Consider the following 20,878-nt stretch of genomic DNA (forward strand, 5'->3'; position numbering starts at 1 on the left):
TGCCAGATTTATTTGCATTACAAAAAGTATTATGTTTTGCATATAACAGACTAGTGGCTACTTGGTCTGAGATCAACATATTAAATTGGTCTTTTAATAAGGTAATTGCTTCTTTAATCTTTATATCTCCTGGTTTTAAGGTTATATTCTTCTGCATTTCTTTCTCGCCAAATATCTCTCAGTTCAAAATCATCCATCATATCGAAAAAGGACTTAGGTAGTTTCGCTCGCATTTGAGTATTTGGACGAGAAACCTTCTTATCTTTCTTAGTGTCCATAACACCGTTCCAGTCACCCAGTAATATGCAATATCCCACTGTATTAATTTGGCATGAAGTTTTCTATAAAACTTCTTTTTCAGCATTTTCGACTTTTTGTTGCACCACATCCATTTTCGATACCAAATTAATATTAGCATCATTAAGATCTTCTAATCTGTCTTCCATTCCCGAAACATATTCTGTCAATGAATTAACAACCCCCAACATATCATCCCTGATCTTCTGAACCCAGATCTCAAGTTTATCAGACAGTTCTTTATGAGCAACGGATAACTCCTCCTTAAGTTTTGTTTCCATCGTAACTACATGATTTTTAAATGCTTCAGCCAGTTCCTTCTGAAAAAATTCTTTAGTTAATTGCTCCCCTGTGGGGGGAGGAAGTAATGACTGTAGTTTCGTGCCAGGAGCTGGCGAACTGCTAGCACTTTTTGGAGCAGGAGGGCGACCTTTTGGATAGGATTATGCTTAGAAGCCATTCCAAGTTTTAATCTTCTTCAGCCAATTAATAAGTCTCTGCTGACCAATTGTGCAGCTGCTGCTTAATTTAGTATTAAGTCACTCCTTTCCTTTGAAGTTTTAAACTCCGTAGAAATTCAAAGCTCAAACAGTGTTACGAAGCTGCTCGGCGCCATTTTGAATGTCTCTTTAGCAGGTAAGATATCAGAAGGAATTCTTGTAAAAATGAAGCTAAGGATTAATACAAACAATTAAAAGTTTACATGTACAGTGTCCGCTTGTCTTGGATTCAATAAATCAAATTTTGTTCTGAGGATGGGGGGGTTGCTTTGCACTGCAGATTGCAGCATGAGTTCCTGGCACAGAGACAATCCTGCCCTCGGCTGGCCTCCCCCCCTCCCAGAAATGATCTGTGAGAGTTGGTTGGCACGTTGCCCAGCACAATAGCTCACCTTATCTTCTTGGCCCGAAGAAAAGGTAAACAAGCTGTCAGATGGCTGATGGATTGCTCATCCGACAGATAAACGCAACCAGGATTCGTGAGCTGTAACAACCAGCTCCCACCAACAAACCCCTCCCCCCGGAAGTCGTCGGGTTTTCATTCTTACTGTGGCTGATCTTTAGGCTCTTCCAGCTGTCCCTTCCTGTCCGTTCTAACACAGCGTCTCTGCTCCGCTTCTTCTCGGCAAAATTGTACTGTAAAAACAGCCTCTCTCCCAGCTACTTCTTCTTCCAGCTCACTCTCTCTGCCAGTTTCGCATTGCTCTCCTCTCTGGATTGTCAGCAATAATAACAAGCATCCAATTTCAACTGCTTCTATCTCTGCTCTTCCTTCTATGTGGCCGCCATTGCTAAGGTCCTAACCAAAAGGTAGGATATTTCTTCACCCGTTTAGGGGGTTGCTCCTATCCACAGGGGATCTGCCTTATCACTCCAGCATCTACAGAGTATCCCCTTTGATCTGCTGTTTTCCAGAATGGGAGGAGGGAATGGTCACACGTGGGTTTTATCACAGCCTGATTGGTCCAAGGCTGAGAGGAAATCTATAAATACCGGTGCCTGTCCATTGCTAGCCCAGATTCTCTCTCAGCCTGGTCCAAGCTGTAGAGTAGTTGGATAGGTTCTGTTTGTTTTCTCCTTTTGGGTGAGTTCTATTCAATCTGATTCCTATTTGGCTAATTGGGCACTTTAAATTCAAATTCTAAATTGATCTGCTGCGGCCCCAAGGGACAGATCTCTGCCTCGGGCGGCTGGGGGAGAGCCCAGTGGGGCACCAGTCTCCCCCCCGCAGGCCAGGAACCTTTGCCCGTCCCCGGGTGCGGGGGTGCGGTTCCATTCAAACTGCTTCGTTCAAACTACTTGAAGGGGCTGTTTTTTTGCAGCATTCAAACTGCTTCGTTCAAACTACTTGAAGAGGCTGTGTTTTTGCAGCAGGAAAGTGAAAGTGAAACTTTAAGCCTCGAGGCTCCAGCGTGCAGATCGCTCCGGAGGGGGCCCCTCGCTGCAGGCTTCCTTTGTTTGTGTTGCCGGGGAGACAGAGCAGGGGGGGAGAGCGGCTCTCCCTGCTCAATTTAAAGTGAAGCCGGCTAGAAGCCTGGCTGGGCTGCTGGTGATTATTTCCAGCCCTTTTCTCCCGCGCACGGAGTTCCGGTGGCCATTTTGGAGGCTGCCACGTGCGTGAGGCCTTGCCTTATTGACGGGCCTAGTGCGGCCTAGTGAGAGGCCTTGAGCCTAGGTCTCCCCACAGGCTTCAGGCCCTGGTCTCAGGTGGGACTTTGGAGGCCGATTCCTGCTCCTTTCGTCAGACACGTGAGTGGGGCATGGACGAGGGAGCGGAGATTCCCCAGGGGCAAGGGGCAGGCCCTACTGGGAGTGAGGAGGCCTTGGATCGGGAGGTGGGGAGGGGGGCTCCCCCTCAGAGATCCCTTTCTTCAAGGCGCCCCTCCAGTTCTGTCTCTAGGGATGAGGCAGCTCGCCATAGGGCGCTGGAAAGGACCTTTGCCAGGGCAGAAAGGCAGGCCCAGTCCTCCAAGCCTTTATCTAGGGACAGATCCAGGTCCCCTGTTAGGCCCATTTCAGAAAGGTCTCTACTTAGAGGTTTTAGCCCGGCTTCTTCATGCAGCTCCCCTGGTAGGTCGCAGGCCTTCTCCAGGAGGGGGCGTTCTCCATCCCCCATAGATGATCCTCTGGAGGGCACGTCCAGAGGCCCCTGTTCCCCCCAAAGGTTGGCTCCTCAGGGCCCTGCTTCTACTTATGGGGATGTGGAGGATCTGGATAATCTCCCTGAAGGGATTAAGAGGCTTATTTCGGCAGCCATCACTCGGGGCATTGCCCAGCGGGACAAAGGCTCCCTTTACTCTAGGCATGGGGGGCTGAACAGGGCTCAGTTTCGGGCTTCCTCTCCTTCCATGATCAGTGAGGCTTCCTTCCTGGGTGGGGGGGAGTTACCCCAGGAGATGGGATTCTCAGATGATGAGAATACCACTGTTTCGGAGGAGCCTTCTTCTAAGGTCCTATTTATGCCCGCCTTGTTTAAAGTTCTCTTGGATAAGGCGAGGCACACCACCAAGGTCGGAACTGGGGATCCCTCTGTGCCCCCCCCAAGGGATCCCGACATGGTCATGTTCTCTGCCACGGCCACCAACAAGGAAGAGATCCCTGCCCCTCCCTTGTTCCTAGAGGTTCTGACCGACCAGTGGGCTAAACCTTCCACTTTCTCTTCTCCAGGTAGTACCGACCGTCGGCATTATAACATGGAGCAAACCTTTGCTCAGGCCATTCAGCTCCCGACGGTTGACACCCCTGTGGCCGCATTGGTGTCCTCCTCCCCGGTGGTGTCGGGCGATGCGGCAGATAAGATGAAGCCGGAGGATAAGCGCGCAGAGCTTACGTTGCGGAAGAACTTCAACGCCACAGCGTGGGCCATTAAGGCGGCGGCCTCAGCTTCCTACTTTAATCGTGCCACGGTCATGTGGCTCAAGAAGCTGCAGGCACGCATTCCCATACAGGAGGACCGGATCCATCAGGATCTGGTCAAGATTCTGGCGGCGTGTCAGTTTTCAGCTGACGCGACCTTGGACACGGTCAGGTTTGCTTCTAGCGCCCTGGCCACCTCGGTCACCTCCCGTAGGCTCCTGTGGTTGCGCCATTGGCAAATGGACAACAAAGCGAAATGGGATTTGGCGGCTGCCCCTTCAAGGGGCCCGATCTCTTCGGGGAGGCTCTTACTCGCATCCTCGTGGAGGATAAGGACAAGAAGAAGGTCCTACCCTCCACGGCTAAGAAGGCCGAGAACAAGTCACGTCCCTTCCGTAGGCAACGGTATAGGGCCCCTAACTTCGGCTATAACCAGCGCTTCTCTTCTTTCTCTTCTGACAGGCATTTCTTGGGGCAGCCCTTCCAGGACAGGAGCCGTTTCCAGGGCCAGGCTCGGCGGCCCTTTCGGGGGGGAGGCGGCCGTCCCTTCCGCAGGGGGAAGTGACTCGAACCCGAGTCATCCCATCGGCGGCCGCCTCGCTCTTTATGCGGACCGGTGGGACGACATCACGTCGGACGCCTGGGTTCGAGCCACGGTTCGTTACGGGCTCAGGTTAGAATTTCTCTCCACTCCTCCAAATCTCTTTCGGTCGTTCCCTCCATCCCGGAGTCGAGAGAGCCGCCGCCTGATGAGTCAGGCGATCGCCCACCTCCTCGAAATCCATGCGGTGGAGGCGGTTCCCGCAGGGGAACGGGGCCGGGGCCATTACTCAAATCTCTTCGTGGTCCCGAAGAGCACGGGGGGTTGGAGAGCAATTCTAGACCTCAAGCGCCTGAACAGGTTTCTGGTCTACAGGCGGTTCAAAATGTCATCGCTCAAGTCCATCCTTCAGGGCATCAGGAAAGGCGATTTCCTGGCCTCCGTGGATCTCACGGAGGCCTATCTTCATGTCCCCATCCTGCCCGCTCATCGCCGGTTCTTGAGGTTCTCCCACGGGCCCCACCATTACCAGTACAGGGCTCTTCCCTTCGGCCTGGCCTCGGCCCCGAGGACCTTCACAAAGGTCCTGGCGGCTCTGGCGGCCCATCTGAGATCGGTCCCGGTCCGCCTCCAATGTTATTTAGACGATGTCTTGCTTCAGGCGGGCTCCCTGTCTCAGGCCGTTTCAGATCTTCAGATTACCATTCGAAGCCTCCAGGCCCTGGGGTTCTCGGTAAACTTCGAAAAGAGCCATCTCACTCCCTCCACTCGCATTCTGCATCTGGGGACAGTCATAGATTCCAAGTTGGGGGAGGTGCGTCTGTCTCAGGAGAGGCAGGTCAGCCTTCGTCGGCTGGCAGAGAGCGTTCGCACAAAGCGCTCCGTTTCCATCCTCTCTCTGTCGCAGTTATTGGGCAAGATGGTCTCTTGCATAGGGATTGTCCCGTGGGCCAGACTCCATCTTCGGCCCCTTCAATGGGAGCTTATCCCCTATCAGAGGGGACGAATGAGCAATTCCCTTCGGACTCTCCGCATCTCGACGGGAGTCCGTGCATCCCTGGTGTGGTGGCTCTCCCCGGCCATCCAGCGGGGGTGTCTGTTCTGGGAGCCGAACAGGGTGACCGTCACCACGGACGCGAGTCTGTTCGGGTGGGGGGCCCTGGTGGGCTCTCGGTTGGCTCAGGGCAGATGGACGGCCTCGGACCTCCGTCACAACATCAATTGGCTGGAACTGAAGGCCGCGCGTCTGGCTCTGAGTCACTTTCGCTCCTCGGTGGAAGGGAGCCACGTTCTCCTCCTGACGGACAATGTGGCCACTAAGGCGCACATCAATCGTCAGGGTGGGACCCACTCGAGAGCCCTCTGGCTGGAGGCTCTGCGATTGGGGTCGTGGGCGGAGAAACACTTACAGTCCCTGGTGGCGGAGCACATCTCGGGACTCTCCAACGTCCAGGCGGACTGGCTCAGTCGAGCAACTCTGGACAACGGCGAGTGGCAACTCCACCCGTCGCTGTTCCGGGAGATCTGTTGTCGGTTCGGGTCCCCCCGGGTGGACCTGTTTGCGTCTCCCGAGAACACACAACTCCCGCGTTTCTTCACCCGTTTCCAATCCAGCTCGGCAGAGGGCACGGATGCCCTCAGGAGCCGGTGGCCCCCGGGCCTCCTCTATGCCTTTCCCCCCATTCCACTCATCCCGGGGACCGTCAGGAAGGTGGTGACGGAAAGGGCCCTGGTCATTCTGGTGGCCCCGTTTTGGCCCAGGAGACCCTGGTTTGCGGACCTGGTTCAGCTGTCAGTGACTTCCCCGTGGAGGATTCCGCAGGGGGAGGTGGTCTTACGGCAGGGGGCCCTGATTCACCCAGAGCCTCAGTGGCTTCAGCTGACCGTTTGGCTCTTGAACGGCGGCTTCTAAGGGGGGCTCATCTGTCTTCCGGGGTCATTCGCACCATCGAGGCGGCCCGTCGTCCCTCAACGACCCGCATTTATAACTCCACCTGGGCAGCGTTCGTCCGCTGGTGCTCCCCCAAGGGCATCTCTCCCGTCAGAGCCACCATCCCCAACGTCTTGGATTTCCTTCAGAAGGGCCTGGAGGACGGGCTCTCGCAAAACACCTTGCGTCGCCAAGTGGCGGCTCTGTCCTCGGTCTTGGGGGGGGGGCGAGATCTTCTTCTCTTTCCCAGTCTCGTCTGGTCAAGCTGTTCCTCAAGGGGGCGGCAAATCTCAGGCCTCCCCCCGTTCATAGATTCCCCACGTGGGATCTTCCGCTTGTCCTCAAGGCATTAACAGGAGCCCCGTTTGAACCTCTCCGCTCGGTGCACTTGCGCTTCTTATCACTGAAGGTGGTCTTCCTGGTGGCCATCACTTCCGCCCGGCGTATATCCGAGCTGGGCGCCCTGTCTTGTAAGGACGACCTCTGTCATTTTCACCAGGACAGAGTGGTCCTTCGCCTTGACCCGGCGTTCGTCCCCAAGGTAAATACCCCCTTCCACAGGGCTCAGGAGATCGTCCTGCCTGACTTCTGCCCGAGTCCGTCCACTGACAGGGAGCGTCTTTGGCATCGTCTGGATGTCCGCCGTGCCTTGCGGATCTACCTCCGGCGGACCAAGGATTTCCGCAAGTCGGAGGCCTTGTTTGTCTCCTTCCTACCTGGAGCTCTGGGTTCGAGGGTGTCCTCGGCTACCATCGGCCGTTGGCTGCGTCAGGCCATCTCGGAGGCCTACGTGGCCTCAGGGCGGCCGGTTCCGTCAGGCGTCACGGCGCACTCTACAAGGAGCGCGGCAACCTCGGCAGCGTGGGCCACGAGGGCCCCGTTTGAAGACATCTGCCGGGCGGCTACCTGGGCCTCTCCAACCTCGTTCATCCGGCATTATCGTCTGGATGCTTTCGCGTCAGCGGACGCGTCTTTCGGTCGTAGGGTCCTACAGGGGGTGGCAGCTGAGGCTCCCCTTGGTTCCTAGAGTTCTTGTTCTCCCTCCCTGGGACTTTAGCTTGGGTATGTCCCACGTGTGACCATTCCCTCCTCCCATTCTGGAAAAAGGACGTTGGTCTTACCTGAACGTCTATTTTCTGATGGGAGGAGGGAATGGTCACAACCCGCCCTGAGTTCTGTCTGTTGGGGCCAAGGGGAGGGCCCGGGGGGTGTTTCCCGGGGTTTGTTGTGTTGTTTCTTGTTTTTCAGTTGTACCGTTCATGTTCGAGAATCTGGGCTAGCAATGGACAGGCACCGGTATTTATAGATTTCCTCTCAGCCTTGGACCAATCAGGCTGTGATAAAACCCACGTGTGACCATTCCCTCCTCCCATCAGAAAATAGACGTTCAGGTAAGACCAACGTCCTATCTCTTCGGGATCAGCAGTGCTCCAAAAAAGAGCCCACATGAAGAGATTAGAGTTAGGGGTTAGGAGAGCTCCCTTACCCCGCTCTAAGCACAATGACGTCACCGTCGGAAGCCTAGGTTATAATTTTTGCAATGGTATTGCTCTAACACTGGACAAACAGCAAGCACCCTTCCTCTCTCTGAATTGTGCAGTAATGTCACTAACCAGCTGGATAACATGGGTTCTTCTAAAGGAACTGCAGCCTTTCACTGTTCAGCTTCCAGCTCACATCGAAGCATTCAGCCTTTTCAAAACCTGTCTGCAGATAGTCGCTAGTAGGAAAGGATTGCAGTCTCTTGGATTGAGATCTGTATGTGGGCATATTAGCTTAAAAGGGCTCAAATTTGGAAGTTTGAAAAAGTGGGATTTTGGAATTTGCTTTTCTCTCACCATTTACAGGTATTTTGTCTTAAACAATGAAGCTGGACTCCTAGAGTATTTTGTGAATGAACAGTCCAGAAACCAGAAACCTAGAGGTACCTTGCAGCTGGCTGGAGCTGTGATATCTCCTAGTGATGAAGATTCTCATACTTTTACAGTGAATGCTGCCAGTGGAGAACAGTATAAACTGAGAGGTATGGGGTTTTTTGTATGTATGTGTGTGTGTGTTTATTTATCAGCACAAATAAAACACAAATATAACAAAGGCAACAGTAAAAATATTGGGTTTCGTGATGGACTCTTGTGACGAGCCGATTGACAGATGATGGAAGCAGTTAGCTTCCTCCCATAATTGGGGCTTACCAGGGGTTGTGACACTAAATATATATATATATATATATATATATATATATATATATATATATATATATATATATATATATATATATATATATATATATTTATTTCCATTGCTGCTTGTTCACTAGGATGAAATCCTACTTTTTTGGTTTTTTGGTCTATGCAGGTAGTGCTCGACTTACAACCTCAATTGAGCCCAAAATTTATGTTGTTAAGCGAGACATTTGTTAAGTGAGTTTTTCCAAACTTGATTATTTTTCTTGCCACAGTTAAGTGAAATACTAACCTGGTTTGTTAAGTGAATTTGGTATCCCCATTAACTTTGCTTGTCAGAAATTCGCAAAAGGGATCAAATGATCCTAGGACACAGCAAAAGTCATAAATATGAATCACTTGCCAAGCATCTGAATTTCGATCACATGATCATGGAGATGCAGCCAAGGTCATAATTATGAAAAACGTCACTGAACAAACTGTTGTAAGTCAAGGTCTAACTGTACTGGCCTTTGCTTTCATTTTGTCTGAATTCAGGCAGGGTATTTGTTGATATAAAGAAAGAGAGAGAAGTAAGCACGTTACAGAAAATCCAGGTATTTATTTCATTGAACTAATAATTCATAATTCAGCAAGAGAGATTTCTGAGAAACTTAAGAATATAGGTCTTTGTAGGTTTTATATGTAAAACAACACAGTGGTTGCTTCGAAGTAGTTTGAAGATATCTGCACCCAGACCTTTTTAAACACTGACCAACTTGTGTAAAATTATTATAAAGTTTAGTGTTCAAATGTGTTTTTGTTAGGTGCATTACTTTCTGTTCTGTCATCTGAAAATGAATTCAATGTTAAAGGCAGAGTATGCTTTTTGTTATTAGCTCTTATTGTTGTTATTTTACTTGTGTTTTGGCAAATCCTCGCTTCATCTTTTGAGGTTGTAGCCATTGAGGTTGAGTCTGTCATTAAATTTTTCCAGTTTAGTTTCCCTTGAGCAGAATTTTACTTTTGAATGTTGCTGCTAGCAAAAAGTAGATTTATTCAGTGATTTTCATCATGTTTTTTCCTCTGGCAATCTCCAGCATAATCTGTTTGCTGTTTAGGAGTTTTTCCACATTCTTCTGGAAAAAAAGGTTTTTAGGAGAGGTGGAAATAGCCAGTCATTCTGCTATGATGATGGTTTGTTGAGCTCATTTGTCCATTTTTGGGAAGCTAGAGTCTTTCACTATAACTAGAATTGAAAGTATATTGTGAAAATTCTTGTCCTTTTGCTTTTTATTCAGCTACGGATGCCAAAGAAAGACAGCATTGGGTCAGCAGGCTTCAGATATGCACACAACACCACACTGAAGCAATTGGAAAGGTATTGTCTGTAACAAACACTGTAAGTCATGCAGCAATAAGAATGTGTAATGTCTACAAACCTTGTGAACCAATAGACCAGCAGATCCTACTTACATTTACCAAAGAAAAGAAAACCCGATAGAGAACAACATCAAAGTCAAGATCAATTAGTTTTAATTTATTTTGAGAAACAGTTCTACAGATTAGGGGCAAACTTCTTTTAGCTGACTTATAGGTTCCTCTTTCCTTTAAGGTGCATCTAAAGTTTTATCCCAAAAAAATGATACAATTTAACAAAACTATTTAAAGCAAGATTCCAGTTATTTTTGACAAACAGAATTCATTAAAAAAAATCCTATATGTGCATATCGTTACTTTTATCTTTATAGGAACTGATCCAAGAAGTCTCAGGAAATTATAGTCCTTGGATTTAAAGCAAGCAATAAATATTAAACTATTATTTGAGGTTTAGATAAAACATTGATGAAAGTCGTGTTTTGAAAGATTTTCTACGTTGCTTACAGCTTATCCAAAGAGAGGATCAAAGCAGCTAGATACACCCCCAGAATAAGTCAATTTTTATAAATTGACTTATTACTCTGATCAATTTATATGAGCCTATGTGATTTTCTAATTGTTTTAACTTATCTACTGTATAATTGTCTCTTGGAGCAGTTGGGAAGTCTTGGATCTATTTTCACTTAGTAAAATTAAAAGCCACAATCCTGTGTTAATATCTGGGAGTAAAGTGTATTGAATGCAGTGTGACTTGTTCCAGAATGAACATGGGTTGTGAATGCGTTTGCTCTTGCAGAAATGAAAAAGGTGGATAATATTTATCTGAGTATTTATCTGATAGTATTGATTATCCTGGTTAATGCTCAGTTAATTGTGCAATTGTGAGTCAACAGCTGGCATGTGTGAAAATGGCTGGGGTAGCTCAGTGAATCTCAAATGGAGTTTTGTAACATATTGAGGAGTTCTATTAAGTGATTCATTGAATAAAATGAATTATCTGTGTCTTGCAGTTCCTAAATGTGTTTCTGCAGCATAACTGATAAACCACTTTTCTAGATTGCAAAATTAAGCTTATCACGTTCTCTTTCAGTTGCTCATAAATAGTGGAATCTGGCTTTAAGCTTTAAGCATTATCATTAGCCAGCCATCTGGAAAAGAATACTTGTTTTGACATATGTTATATCTTTGCCAAAATAAAATTACTAAGGCAGATTCAGTCTATGGAAGAAGCTTTCCCCGTTCCACACGTTTATGTTTTTATTTTCCAGGGCGCTGCTCAGGAGAGTCCAAGCAAGGGTTAAATAGAGCCAAACTGCCCAGAACTGAATTGAAACTTTAAGCCACGCCTCTGGTGCTGATTATCTTCAGATTTTTTCAATTCAGCTAGCCCAGTAGAACACGCTTAGAGTTGCTCTTCATTTCTATTGCTAGCTTGGACTCTCTTGAGCATTTTATTGTGAGTATTACTTAGTTTAGGGTGTGAATAGGCTGAGTGAGTGTATTTAAGCTTTCTTTAGTTCGTTTCCACTCTGGGCTCACTCTTCTTTCCTCCGGCGTCCTGTTTAACACCCAGACGCTGCTCGGAATGCAGGCAGCTGCTGGGGCAAGCGCGCGGGTCGGAGTTCCGACGCCACCACTGTTGCGATCCTCACTGGCTAGGGGGAAGCCCCGCTGAAGCTCCTGTGGTTGGCGTCCGTGCCTTGGGTGGCCGGCATGCAGGTGCGGAGCCTCAGAGCTCCGGATTGCTTGGTGGCAACATTTAAAGCAATTAGTTCTTTCCGGCCACCATTTTGGAGCTATTTACAGTTTCAGTTTCTACTTTGCACCTTGTGCCGCAACTGCCTGCAGCCTGATTCACAGCGAGAGCCGTGAGGAGCCATTCTTTGTCCAGCCTAGCTGGCAATTTGGCGTGTATCTCTTCCACCTGAGCGGCAAGGATTGGGGCCGCTGGTCACAAACCTCCTTCCTGCAGCGCTGGGAGCTGTTAACGCTTGTGCTTTATTCCACCTGCTGGATATTGGTGCTGGAGCCGAGGTGGCGCAGTGGTTAAATGCAGCACTGCAGGCTACTGCTAGATCAGCAGTTCAGCGGTTCAAATCTCACCGGCTCAGGGTTGACTCAGCCTTCCATCCTTCCGAGGTGGGTAAAATGAGGACCCAGATTGTTGGGGGCAATATGCTGACTCTCTGTAAACCGCTTAGAGAGGGCTGAAAGCCCTATGAAGCAGTATATAAGTCTACTGCTATTGCTATTGCGACCCCCCCCCCCCATGTCTCTTCAGAGCGTCTGTTGGTTTGCAGGGCTTTTGCAAGGTGGTGAGTGGAGGTAGCCCCTGGTTGTCATTTGGCCCACCTTTATTGTATGGCTGACCAGGTTCCCGAGGATTCTACCTAGGCAGGGGGTTCCTCCAGGGTTTTCTCCAGGCAGGCTGGCATGGCTGCCAGGGAAGCCATCAGGGGCTCCAAACCATACTCTAGGCCTGGGCGTAAGCAGGGATCAGGGCCAGACAAGGATGCATTGTGTCGCCAAAAGGCCCTTGAAAAGCAATTCTCCAAGGCCTAGCACCAAACACAATGCTCCCAATCAATGTCTCCTGAGCAACCCGCCATGGAGGTTCCTCTGGCCCAGCCAAGATGTGTTTCAGACAGCGAGGATGAGGGCCGGGAGTTTTCCCCCACGGCTTCCATGTCTAGGACAGTATCACCAGGGCATTCGATGGTAGATCAGGCTGATCTTTTCACTTGCCCTTCGAATCTAGAGGAAGGCCCTGCCCCAGGTCCCTTGGCCCCTCAACATCCGCCTTCAAGGCCCAAGCCCAGGTCTTGCCCCATGGAGGATCTTGGGCCTGACCTTTCAGTGGAGATGCAGGAAGTTATTAACAGGGCCATTTCCCAGGGCATTGAAGCGCGCATGTTGCACAAGGGCAAACGCACCCGCAAGACTAAGCATCTAGAGCCCCAGCCAGTTACCAGGGTCGCATCTCCCCCATGTACCTTGCATTCCTCCCATTCCTCTTCAGGTTCCGAGGTTTCGGACTGGGAGGGGGGGATGATATTCTACCTGTTCAGGAGGCTGAATTCTCGGGGGAGGAGGGTACAGCAACTCAAAAGCCCACTTTTTTGGGGCTATTTAACATTGCCAATTTCAAAACCATTTTGGGCAAGGCCAACCTGGCCACCTGTATTGGTTCCACTCTACCTGTTCAGGCTCCTGCTGAACTGGATGACTTGTCTGGAGATTTGTTTGAGGAACCTGTCTTGGTCCAGAAGATTATTCCTATTCCCAAAATGTTTCTTAATTTGGTTCAGAAACAATGGGCCCAGCCGGCTACCATGGCTACCCCCTCTAGCAATGATAAGAAGTTCTACACTGTGGATGCCAGCCTGGAGGATTTACTTAAGCTGCCACCTATCGATCCTCTGGTAGCGGCCCTCACCTCAACGTCAGTGCTTCCGCCTGATCTGTTAGAGGGTCTTAAGGCTGAGCATAAGAAATCTGAGAATGCCTGTCATAAGACGCACCAGGCGGCTGCATGGGCAATTAAGACATCTGCCTCAACTTCCTTTCTTTCCAGAGCCGCTCTCCTCTGGTTGAGGCGGTTAATGGCGAGGGTTCCAGTTAAGGGATACCAAGTTGAGGCAGGAGATTAATAAAATCAGGGCAAGAAGGTTTCCTTGTCTACGATTGGCGGATGGCTTAGGGCCTGCATCGCTCTCGCTCATGTTCTGCAGTCTCGACCGGTACCCAGTCGCATCACAGCACATTCAACCAGGAGTGCTGCCACCACCGCACCCTGGGCGACGCAGGCTCCCATTGAGGAGATTTGCAGAGCGGCCACATGGACTTCCTTATCTCCGTTTGTGCGGAATTACAAGTTGGACAAGTTTGCTTCAGCAGAAAGGGCCTTTGGGAGGCGTGTGCTGCAGGGTATTCATTCCAGCAGAGAGACCCTGTCTGCTTCTACTTCCCACCCTAGTGACATTTAGCTTGGGTATGTTCCTTGCTTGGACTCTCCTGAGCAGCGCCCTGGAAAAGGACCATTGGACTTACCTGAAGGGTCGTTTTCAGGGCGCTGCGAAGGAGAGTCCACCCCACCCTGGGGTCTGGCTCCGCTGTTATCCCGTTTTTTTCCTTGGATGTCCCAGTTGGACTTGTTCTGGTTATGTTTATTGTTGATCCAATGTTGGACTTCTCAGCGTGCAACAGTTCCACGTCTTCATTGAAAAATCTGAAGATAATCAGTACCAGAGTCGTGGCTTAAAGTTTCAATTCAGTTCTGGGCACTTTGGCTGTATTTAACCCTTGCTTGGACTCTCCTTCGCAGCGCCCTGAAAACGACCCTTCAGGTAAGTCCAATGGTCCTTTTCATTATTTTTTTTTGCACTGTTATGTGCAAAAAAGACAAAGTGCAAAATAAAAACAAAAGTATGAAAAAGAAACAGCAAAACAAAGGCAATAACCTAAAAATATTTACTATTAATAAATAAAAGCTAATCCATTTTAAGCAGATAACTAAACCTTATTCATAGGATCATACTGATTAGTCTTTTTATTTTGTTAATTCAAAGCTGAGAGTGAATGTATTACTTTAGTCCAATATTTAAAGTCTAGAGTTTATTCCTTTGCAATCATCTGAATTTCTCTTTTTAGCTGCACTGTAAGTTTGGTATGTCCCAAATTCTTTATAAATTTATAAAGTTCCATGTTTTATATATAGTTCAATATTGCATTATCATTTTTAGACTTTACTTGTCTTCTCCAAATAATATTAACAATGATAAAAAATAGTATATTAACTATAATATGTATACAGTATCTTCAAATTTATTATTTTCAGGATAAAAAGATTTATAACTGTTAATATATGCTAAGATTAAACAAAAATATTTTGATGAATTAATCTATTCTGAACATAACAAATTCATTTTACATTCTTTTAAACATTTAAAGTTTTAAAGTTTATCTTAATAAGATATTCTAATTCTGATTTCAAAATCCTTGCAAATTAACTATGAGTTTAAATTCATCTAAGATTTATTTATTATTTATTTATTAGACTTATATACCGCTTCATAGGGATTTCAGCCCTCTCTAAGCGGTTTACAAATTTTTAGCAAATTGAGTCAGCAAATTGCCCCCACAGTCTGGGTCCTCATTTCACCCACCTCGGAAGGATGGAAGGCTGAGTCAACCTTGAGCCGGTGAGATTTGAACTGCTGAACTGCAGATAACAGTCAGCTGAAGTAGCCTGCAGTACTGCACCCTAACCACTGCGCCACCATTGTTGGAAAGATACTTTCCAACAATCAAGTAATTGGGAATTTCAAAAATAGCTAAAATATCTGATCTAAACTGAGAAATAAAAAATGCTTGAACTGAATATATTTAGACCACCCCAAGTGTTTTTACACAGAATCAGGTTAATTAAATAATAATATCAGGGTTCCAAGTAACACCCCCAAAAATATGCTGCACTAGAATGTTATTAACTTTTTTGGACAAGTATTAAAACACAACAACAGCCACTTTTACATTCAGTTGTCTCAGTGTATCAGTTTTTCACATAAAAAGAGATAGAATTTCAGCTTATGCTTAAGAATTTTCCAAGTATATCTTGCAATCTTTTGCAAAAAGAACAGTATCTCCTGCCCTCTGCTTCATTGTAGAGTTTTTCTAGGATTAATCAGATTTTACTGTATGAAAAGTGAAATACAAACACTTAATGACCATCCTATAATACTGTACATTGTCTTCCATGCAATGCTGGGTCTGGGGCCATAGCCCCTCTCCCAAAATATTTAATACATGCTCCTCGTTGTATTAATAATTGCATTAGAATATATTATCAAGAATTTAGAAGTAGTTTAATAAGGAAATATTTAAAAACTTAATAAAATATGGGTAAGTTAGAAGGATGGACTTTTAAACAATTAGTTTTCAAATATCTCCTAATACATATGTTTGTTCACCAGAACAATCCTCCTCTGAAATCTCGCAGCTTCTCTCTCGCCTCTCAAGGAAGTGGCTCTCCTGGTATGCAGAGAAGACCCAGCCAAAATGCAGCTTCCTTTTTCAGTGTTGGCCATCACAAGTTGCCAGCTGGGAAGAGAATTCCCATTCTGCAGCCAGATCACTTAATTGATGTACGAGAGGTTGGTATGGATCTTCATTTTTTCTTGATTCCCTTGGAAGAATGGTTTGTCTTTAGAAGGTGAATAGCCAACTGTGCCTTCTTAAAATCCACTGGGACCCTCTTGGTTTTGAGAACTTATTGAGGCTTGCACTTCTTTATATAATATGCATTGATATCTTAAGAAAAAACACATTCTCATAGTTCTTATTCAGATTGGAATATCACATGATATGCACATACAACACAGGTCCTCTTAGGTTGAATATTTCTATTTGCGTACTGTAGTTGCATGTTAAAAAAGTGCACATTTCCCTCTATGTCTATGACATTCTTTTGCTAGTACTATTACTAATAAATTAAATTTATATGCAGCCCATCTTCCAGCAATTTGGTTGGTTGTTGAAACATACCAAGAAATATTTAATATTTAAAATATATTAAGAAATATTTTGCCCACTATTTGCTTATTTAGAAGCTGCTTTCTTGCAATATTTTTTTTCTAAAACGATACTGTTAATAAAACATTTGAACTAGTGACTTGACAAAAATCTGTAGCACAGGCTTGAATGACCTACTAACTATTTTGTACATCTTGTATATCAGCTTACATTAGTTAGATATTGCTTTTCATTATATCTTAAGTTACTGTTGTAACTGACTTGGGCAGTTTGTAAAGGAGTGTTTCTAATGCTTATTTGTTGTTGCATTAAAACAAATTTTGACTTGTGAGAACTAAAGGATTAATGTATAAAACATCAAATGCATGTAATTTTGGACAGTGCTGTATGCAAACTAAAAACTAAAGTTGTGAGAATTCTGCAACCCTGCATTTAGTTTTCCTTTTTCATTGTAGATATTAGTTAACAATGGGTGAAAGTCAGGTACAGTGTAGTCACTATGTTTCTTGATTTCGTAGGCCTAGATAGGAGCCAAAAAATATCCAGTTGACCACATCTAGTCTTTTCTTTTTCTCTTCTTTGGCCCAATGACTTTTCTCATTGTCCTTCTATCTCATCTGCCATTCTTTTTCAGCATGATCTTTGTATGCCTTTACATCTCAACATTGCTAAATGCTGTCATTACTTAATGTACTAGAACTTGGCAGTAGAATTAGAAGCAGAATCCAAATACTGATTGAAAGCTGACTGGGATTAATATTTGATTCAGCATGGATGGAAAATGAACTTATTTGGCATTGTAAAAGACTTTAAGAAGGGGAGAAAAAGAGTATGTAAACCGGGTGTAAAAGAACACAAAATCTTCTATTTCCATGAAAGCTAATATCAAACGCAGCCAGAAACGTTCAGTGGACTCTTCTATAATCAAATACTTTTAAGATCTAGTGAAAAAGTGTAAATATTAAACGTAAAGGTTTCCCTTGCATATATATGCTAGTCGTTCCCGAGTCTAGGGGGCAGTGCTCATCTTTGTTTCAAAGCCGAAGAGCCAGCAATGTCCGAAGATGTCTCCGTGGTCATGTGGCCAGCATGACTAAATGCCGAAGGCGCACAGAACGCTGTTACCTTCCCACCAAAGGTGGTCCCTATTTTTTCTACTTGCATTTTTACATGTTTCAAACTGCTAGGTTGGCAGAAGTTGGGACAAGTAACAGGAGTTCACTCCGTTACATGATGCTAGGGATTTGAACCGCAAACTGCCAACCTTTCTGCTCAACAAGTTCAGCCAGCCTCTTAGCCATTGAGCCACTGCATCCCTCGCGTCTAAATATTGGAGGTTACCAAATGTAGAACAATACTCATTTATTTTTTCTTATAGCTCTGCAATGAAGGCAAACTTTAAGAATCATGTTTGAGAACTCTCAGAAAGTTGAAGACAAACTAATGAGAATATGCATATATGATGCCTGGATATAAGAGTGGGAAAACAACAATCCTGAGTTCTGAAAAAATTGTTGGCATTAGCATTTCTAATAGGCTGTGTTGGAGTCCTGCTTCTTTTATTGATTTGGAGTTGATTCAAACCCTTGGTTTCTCAGATGCAAGAGATAATATATTCATACATACATAATATTGAAGTAATACACAAAGTACTTATGCTGGATTTTGACTATGTAGCAAAATTCTAGATGCCCTTACTTCTTTAAAGTGTTATTTTTTCCACTTGAATGAATTTATCTCTTTCAGAAAGAAACAAACTACCTATCACATTTTCAGAAAATGCCTTCCTTTGAAATGGGAAATAAATTCAAATGCAAAATATAAGACAATTATAATTAATTTATATACAATATCCAGTATAAAATCTGAGAACTTGTTAGAACTTTGAAATCTTAGGTAAAAATCAAAGACCAAGGAAGTATATTATACTGAGAAGCAGTGAACTTGGGTGCTGATCACTGAGGCTAAGCAATTGAATAGTTTTGGATTAAAAAAAAAAAACCTTTAACTGACTCTTCTCTTTGTTATCAATTCTTATTCATAAGTATGAAGACTAGCAAATAAGTTGTCAGTTATTGTAGTGATGCCTATTTCTTTGCTAGAGAGTAAATTACAGAATTTTACAACCCTTGTAAGGAACAGTCACCTTTGACTAAACTATAAGGAATGCTATTTTCATAAAATGCCATTTTGACCAAGGACATGTTTTAAGTTTTTTAAAAAAAGGTTTTACTGAAGTTTCATGTTAACGACATTGTAAAACCTTTGTGCCTTGATTAACTACAGAAGATGTCTCAAGCTGAAGGACAGCAGAGAGATTTGGTAAGAAGTATTGAATGCCTTCCTGCCTCCGGTCATCTTTCCTCCTTAGACCAAGACCTACTGATGCTCAAGGCAACCTCCATGGCAACAATGAATTGTTTAAATGATTGTTTTCACATTCTCCAGCTGCAGCATGCATCGCAACAAAAGGGATCCTTATCTACTGGTGAGTTATTCTCTTTGCTCTGTTTAAATAACAAGGTTAAAAACAGAAGTTGTGCATTTCATTTTATTTTTCTAAAAAATTCTAAGCCAGGGGTGACAAACTCAAAGCCCGGGGGGTTGAATCCGGCCCATAGGGTACTTAGATCTGGCCCACAAGGCCGCCCTAGAACAAAAGGATCAGCCTCCAGTGCCTCTGCCAGCAAAAATGGAGCTAGGAGGGCTGCCTGTGGCCCTCCCGAGCTCTGATTTCACTGGCAGAGGGTTGCAGGAGGCTGTCGCAGCTTAAAACAAAGCTCTGGAGCCTGTTTTCTCTGACAGAGCACTCGGGCCACCACAGATGCCCCTGACACAAGTGACATGTTTAAATGTTTATTGCATTTGTATGCCGCCCTATCCCGAGAGACTCAGGGTGGATAACAAGCAAGGGGGGGGGAGGGGAATACAAACAAAAGACAAAACAAGCAAGTTAAAACAGAGCAACAGTCACAACAGTTTAAGTGGGGCCAGGAACTCATCAGCCCCAGACCTGCCGGAACAGCCAGGTCTTAGTGGCTTTGCGGAAAGCCAGAAGGGTGGTGAGGGTCTGGATCTCCATGGGGAGTTCGTTCCAAAGGGCTGGAGCAGCCACAGAGAAGGCCCTCCCCCGAGGGGTCGACAGTCGACATTGGCTAGCAGATGGTATTCGGAGGAGGCCTAATCTGTGGGATCTAATTGGTCGTAGGGAGGTGATTGGCAGGAGCTGGCAACGCCCATCCCTGCCACGCCTCCCTTGCCCCCTGAGGTCAAACACAATCCTGACGTGGCCCTCAATGAAATCGAGTTTGACACCCCTGCTCTGAGCAATACACTAAGCTGGATTCATTGTGGAAATTTACTCTCAGTGTCATTTGGACTTGTATTTGGAGAGAATTTCTGTTTCAGACAGTATTTATAAAGAGCAGAACTGATAATACAAAAAATACGTGCCTTAAATTAATTGTTTAAGCAGTCATTGCTGTAATAGCTGTAATATTTTTTAAATCTCTGTTCTGTAATTTGTCTCTGACTTTATGGTCGAAGTTTTGCATATACTGCCTATTCCTAAAGACAGATCACATTAAATCATGTCAGATCACACTAGAATTACCATTTACACAAACATATTTTAAATGAATGGGGAAAAATTCCTGAAGCAGAATTTATTTAGCAGACCCATTAGTCTCATTGATTGCATAAAGTACTCTTCATAGTAGGCATATTTTCAACTGCTAAACTTGCTGTTTCCTCAAGTAAAGCCTGTCAAACAAGGATGAGACATGTTTTAGCAGTTCACTAGGATTTGATAACTTAGAAATTATCCACTCTCTCTTGTGACATTTTGTTTTCTAATAGGCTTATGTAAAGGGTGAGGAGCCAATGACTCATAATTCAGTTACACAATTTTGTTCAGAATCCTCTAGTATTTTTGAGCCATGAATTGAATTTGTGATTCCAAGGTTGACTTCCAGGGGGATAAAATCCTGAATTCTGCATCCTTAAGTGAAAAGGCCTTGTAAGAGATAATACGGAACATGTTCAAAGCTGCAGCCTTTACTTGAAGTCCACCCATTGCCCCCTAGTGGGGAATGGTGTACTTCCTTAAGTATAATTATTGACATGTCTATCTCTGAAGTCTTGTAGCACAATAAGTCATCCTTAGTATCTGCACCTGACTCTCTGGCACCATGGAAGAAGAATTATCTGTATCTTTTCAACCAGGGTTCAGACTGAGTATGGGACAACAAGCCCATTGATAGCACTGCTGGATAATCTAGATAAGGGCACTTTACTTTAACTTTAACTTTAACTTTAACTTTAACTTTAACTTTAACTTTAACTTTAACTTTAACTTTAACTTTAACTTTAACTTTAACTTTAACTTTAACTTTAACTTTAACCTTAACTTAACTTAACTTAACTTTAACTTTAACTTTACTTTACTAACTGTAACTTTACTTTACTAACTGTAACTTTACTTTACTTTTCTTTATTGTCATTGTACGTATATACACAGTTTACACATACAATGAAATTCACATAACACCCAGAGACCAGGCCCAACACATATAACAATCCCCAAACACACACAACAATCCTCAAAAATACACACACACACACACACACACACACACACACACACACACACACCAAAAACATTCCCCACCTCTAAACCACC

The 20,878-nt window shown here is 45.1% G+C and overlaps 1 protein-coding gene across 3 annotated transcripts in view; it reads left to right on the forward strand.

Moving 5' to 3' along the window:
- The window catches only part of OSBPL11 (oxysterol binding protein like 11), a 76,043-nt gene that overhangs the window by 34,210 nt on the left and 20,955 nt on the right, over positions 1–20,878 (forward strand). The window contains exons 3-6 of one of the 3 annotated variants that reach the window (XM_032215819.1): positions 7,972–8,147; positions 9,588–9,688; positions 15,639–15,818; positions 18,487–18,685. In XM_032215819.1, the coding sequence (XP_032071710.1) occupies positions 7,972–8,147; positions 9,588–9,688; positions 15,639–15,818; positions 18,487–18,685 (656 nt within the window). Of the gene's footprint in view, positions 1–7,971; positions 8,148–9,587; positions 9,689–15,638; positions 15,819–18,483; positions 18,686–20,878 lie in introns of all 3 variants that reach the window. The other 2 variants (XM_032215811.1, XM_032215829.1) reach the window with 2 other exon arrangements.

This window comes from Thamnophis elegans, chromosome 1 (genome assembly GCF_009769535.1).
Source record: "Thamnophis elegans isolate rThaEle1 chromosome 1, rThaEle1.pri, whole genome shotgun sequence".
NCBI lineage: Eukaryota > Metazoa > Chordata > Lepidosauria > Squamata > Colubridae > Thamnophis > Thamnophis elegans.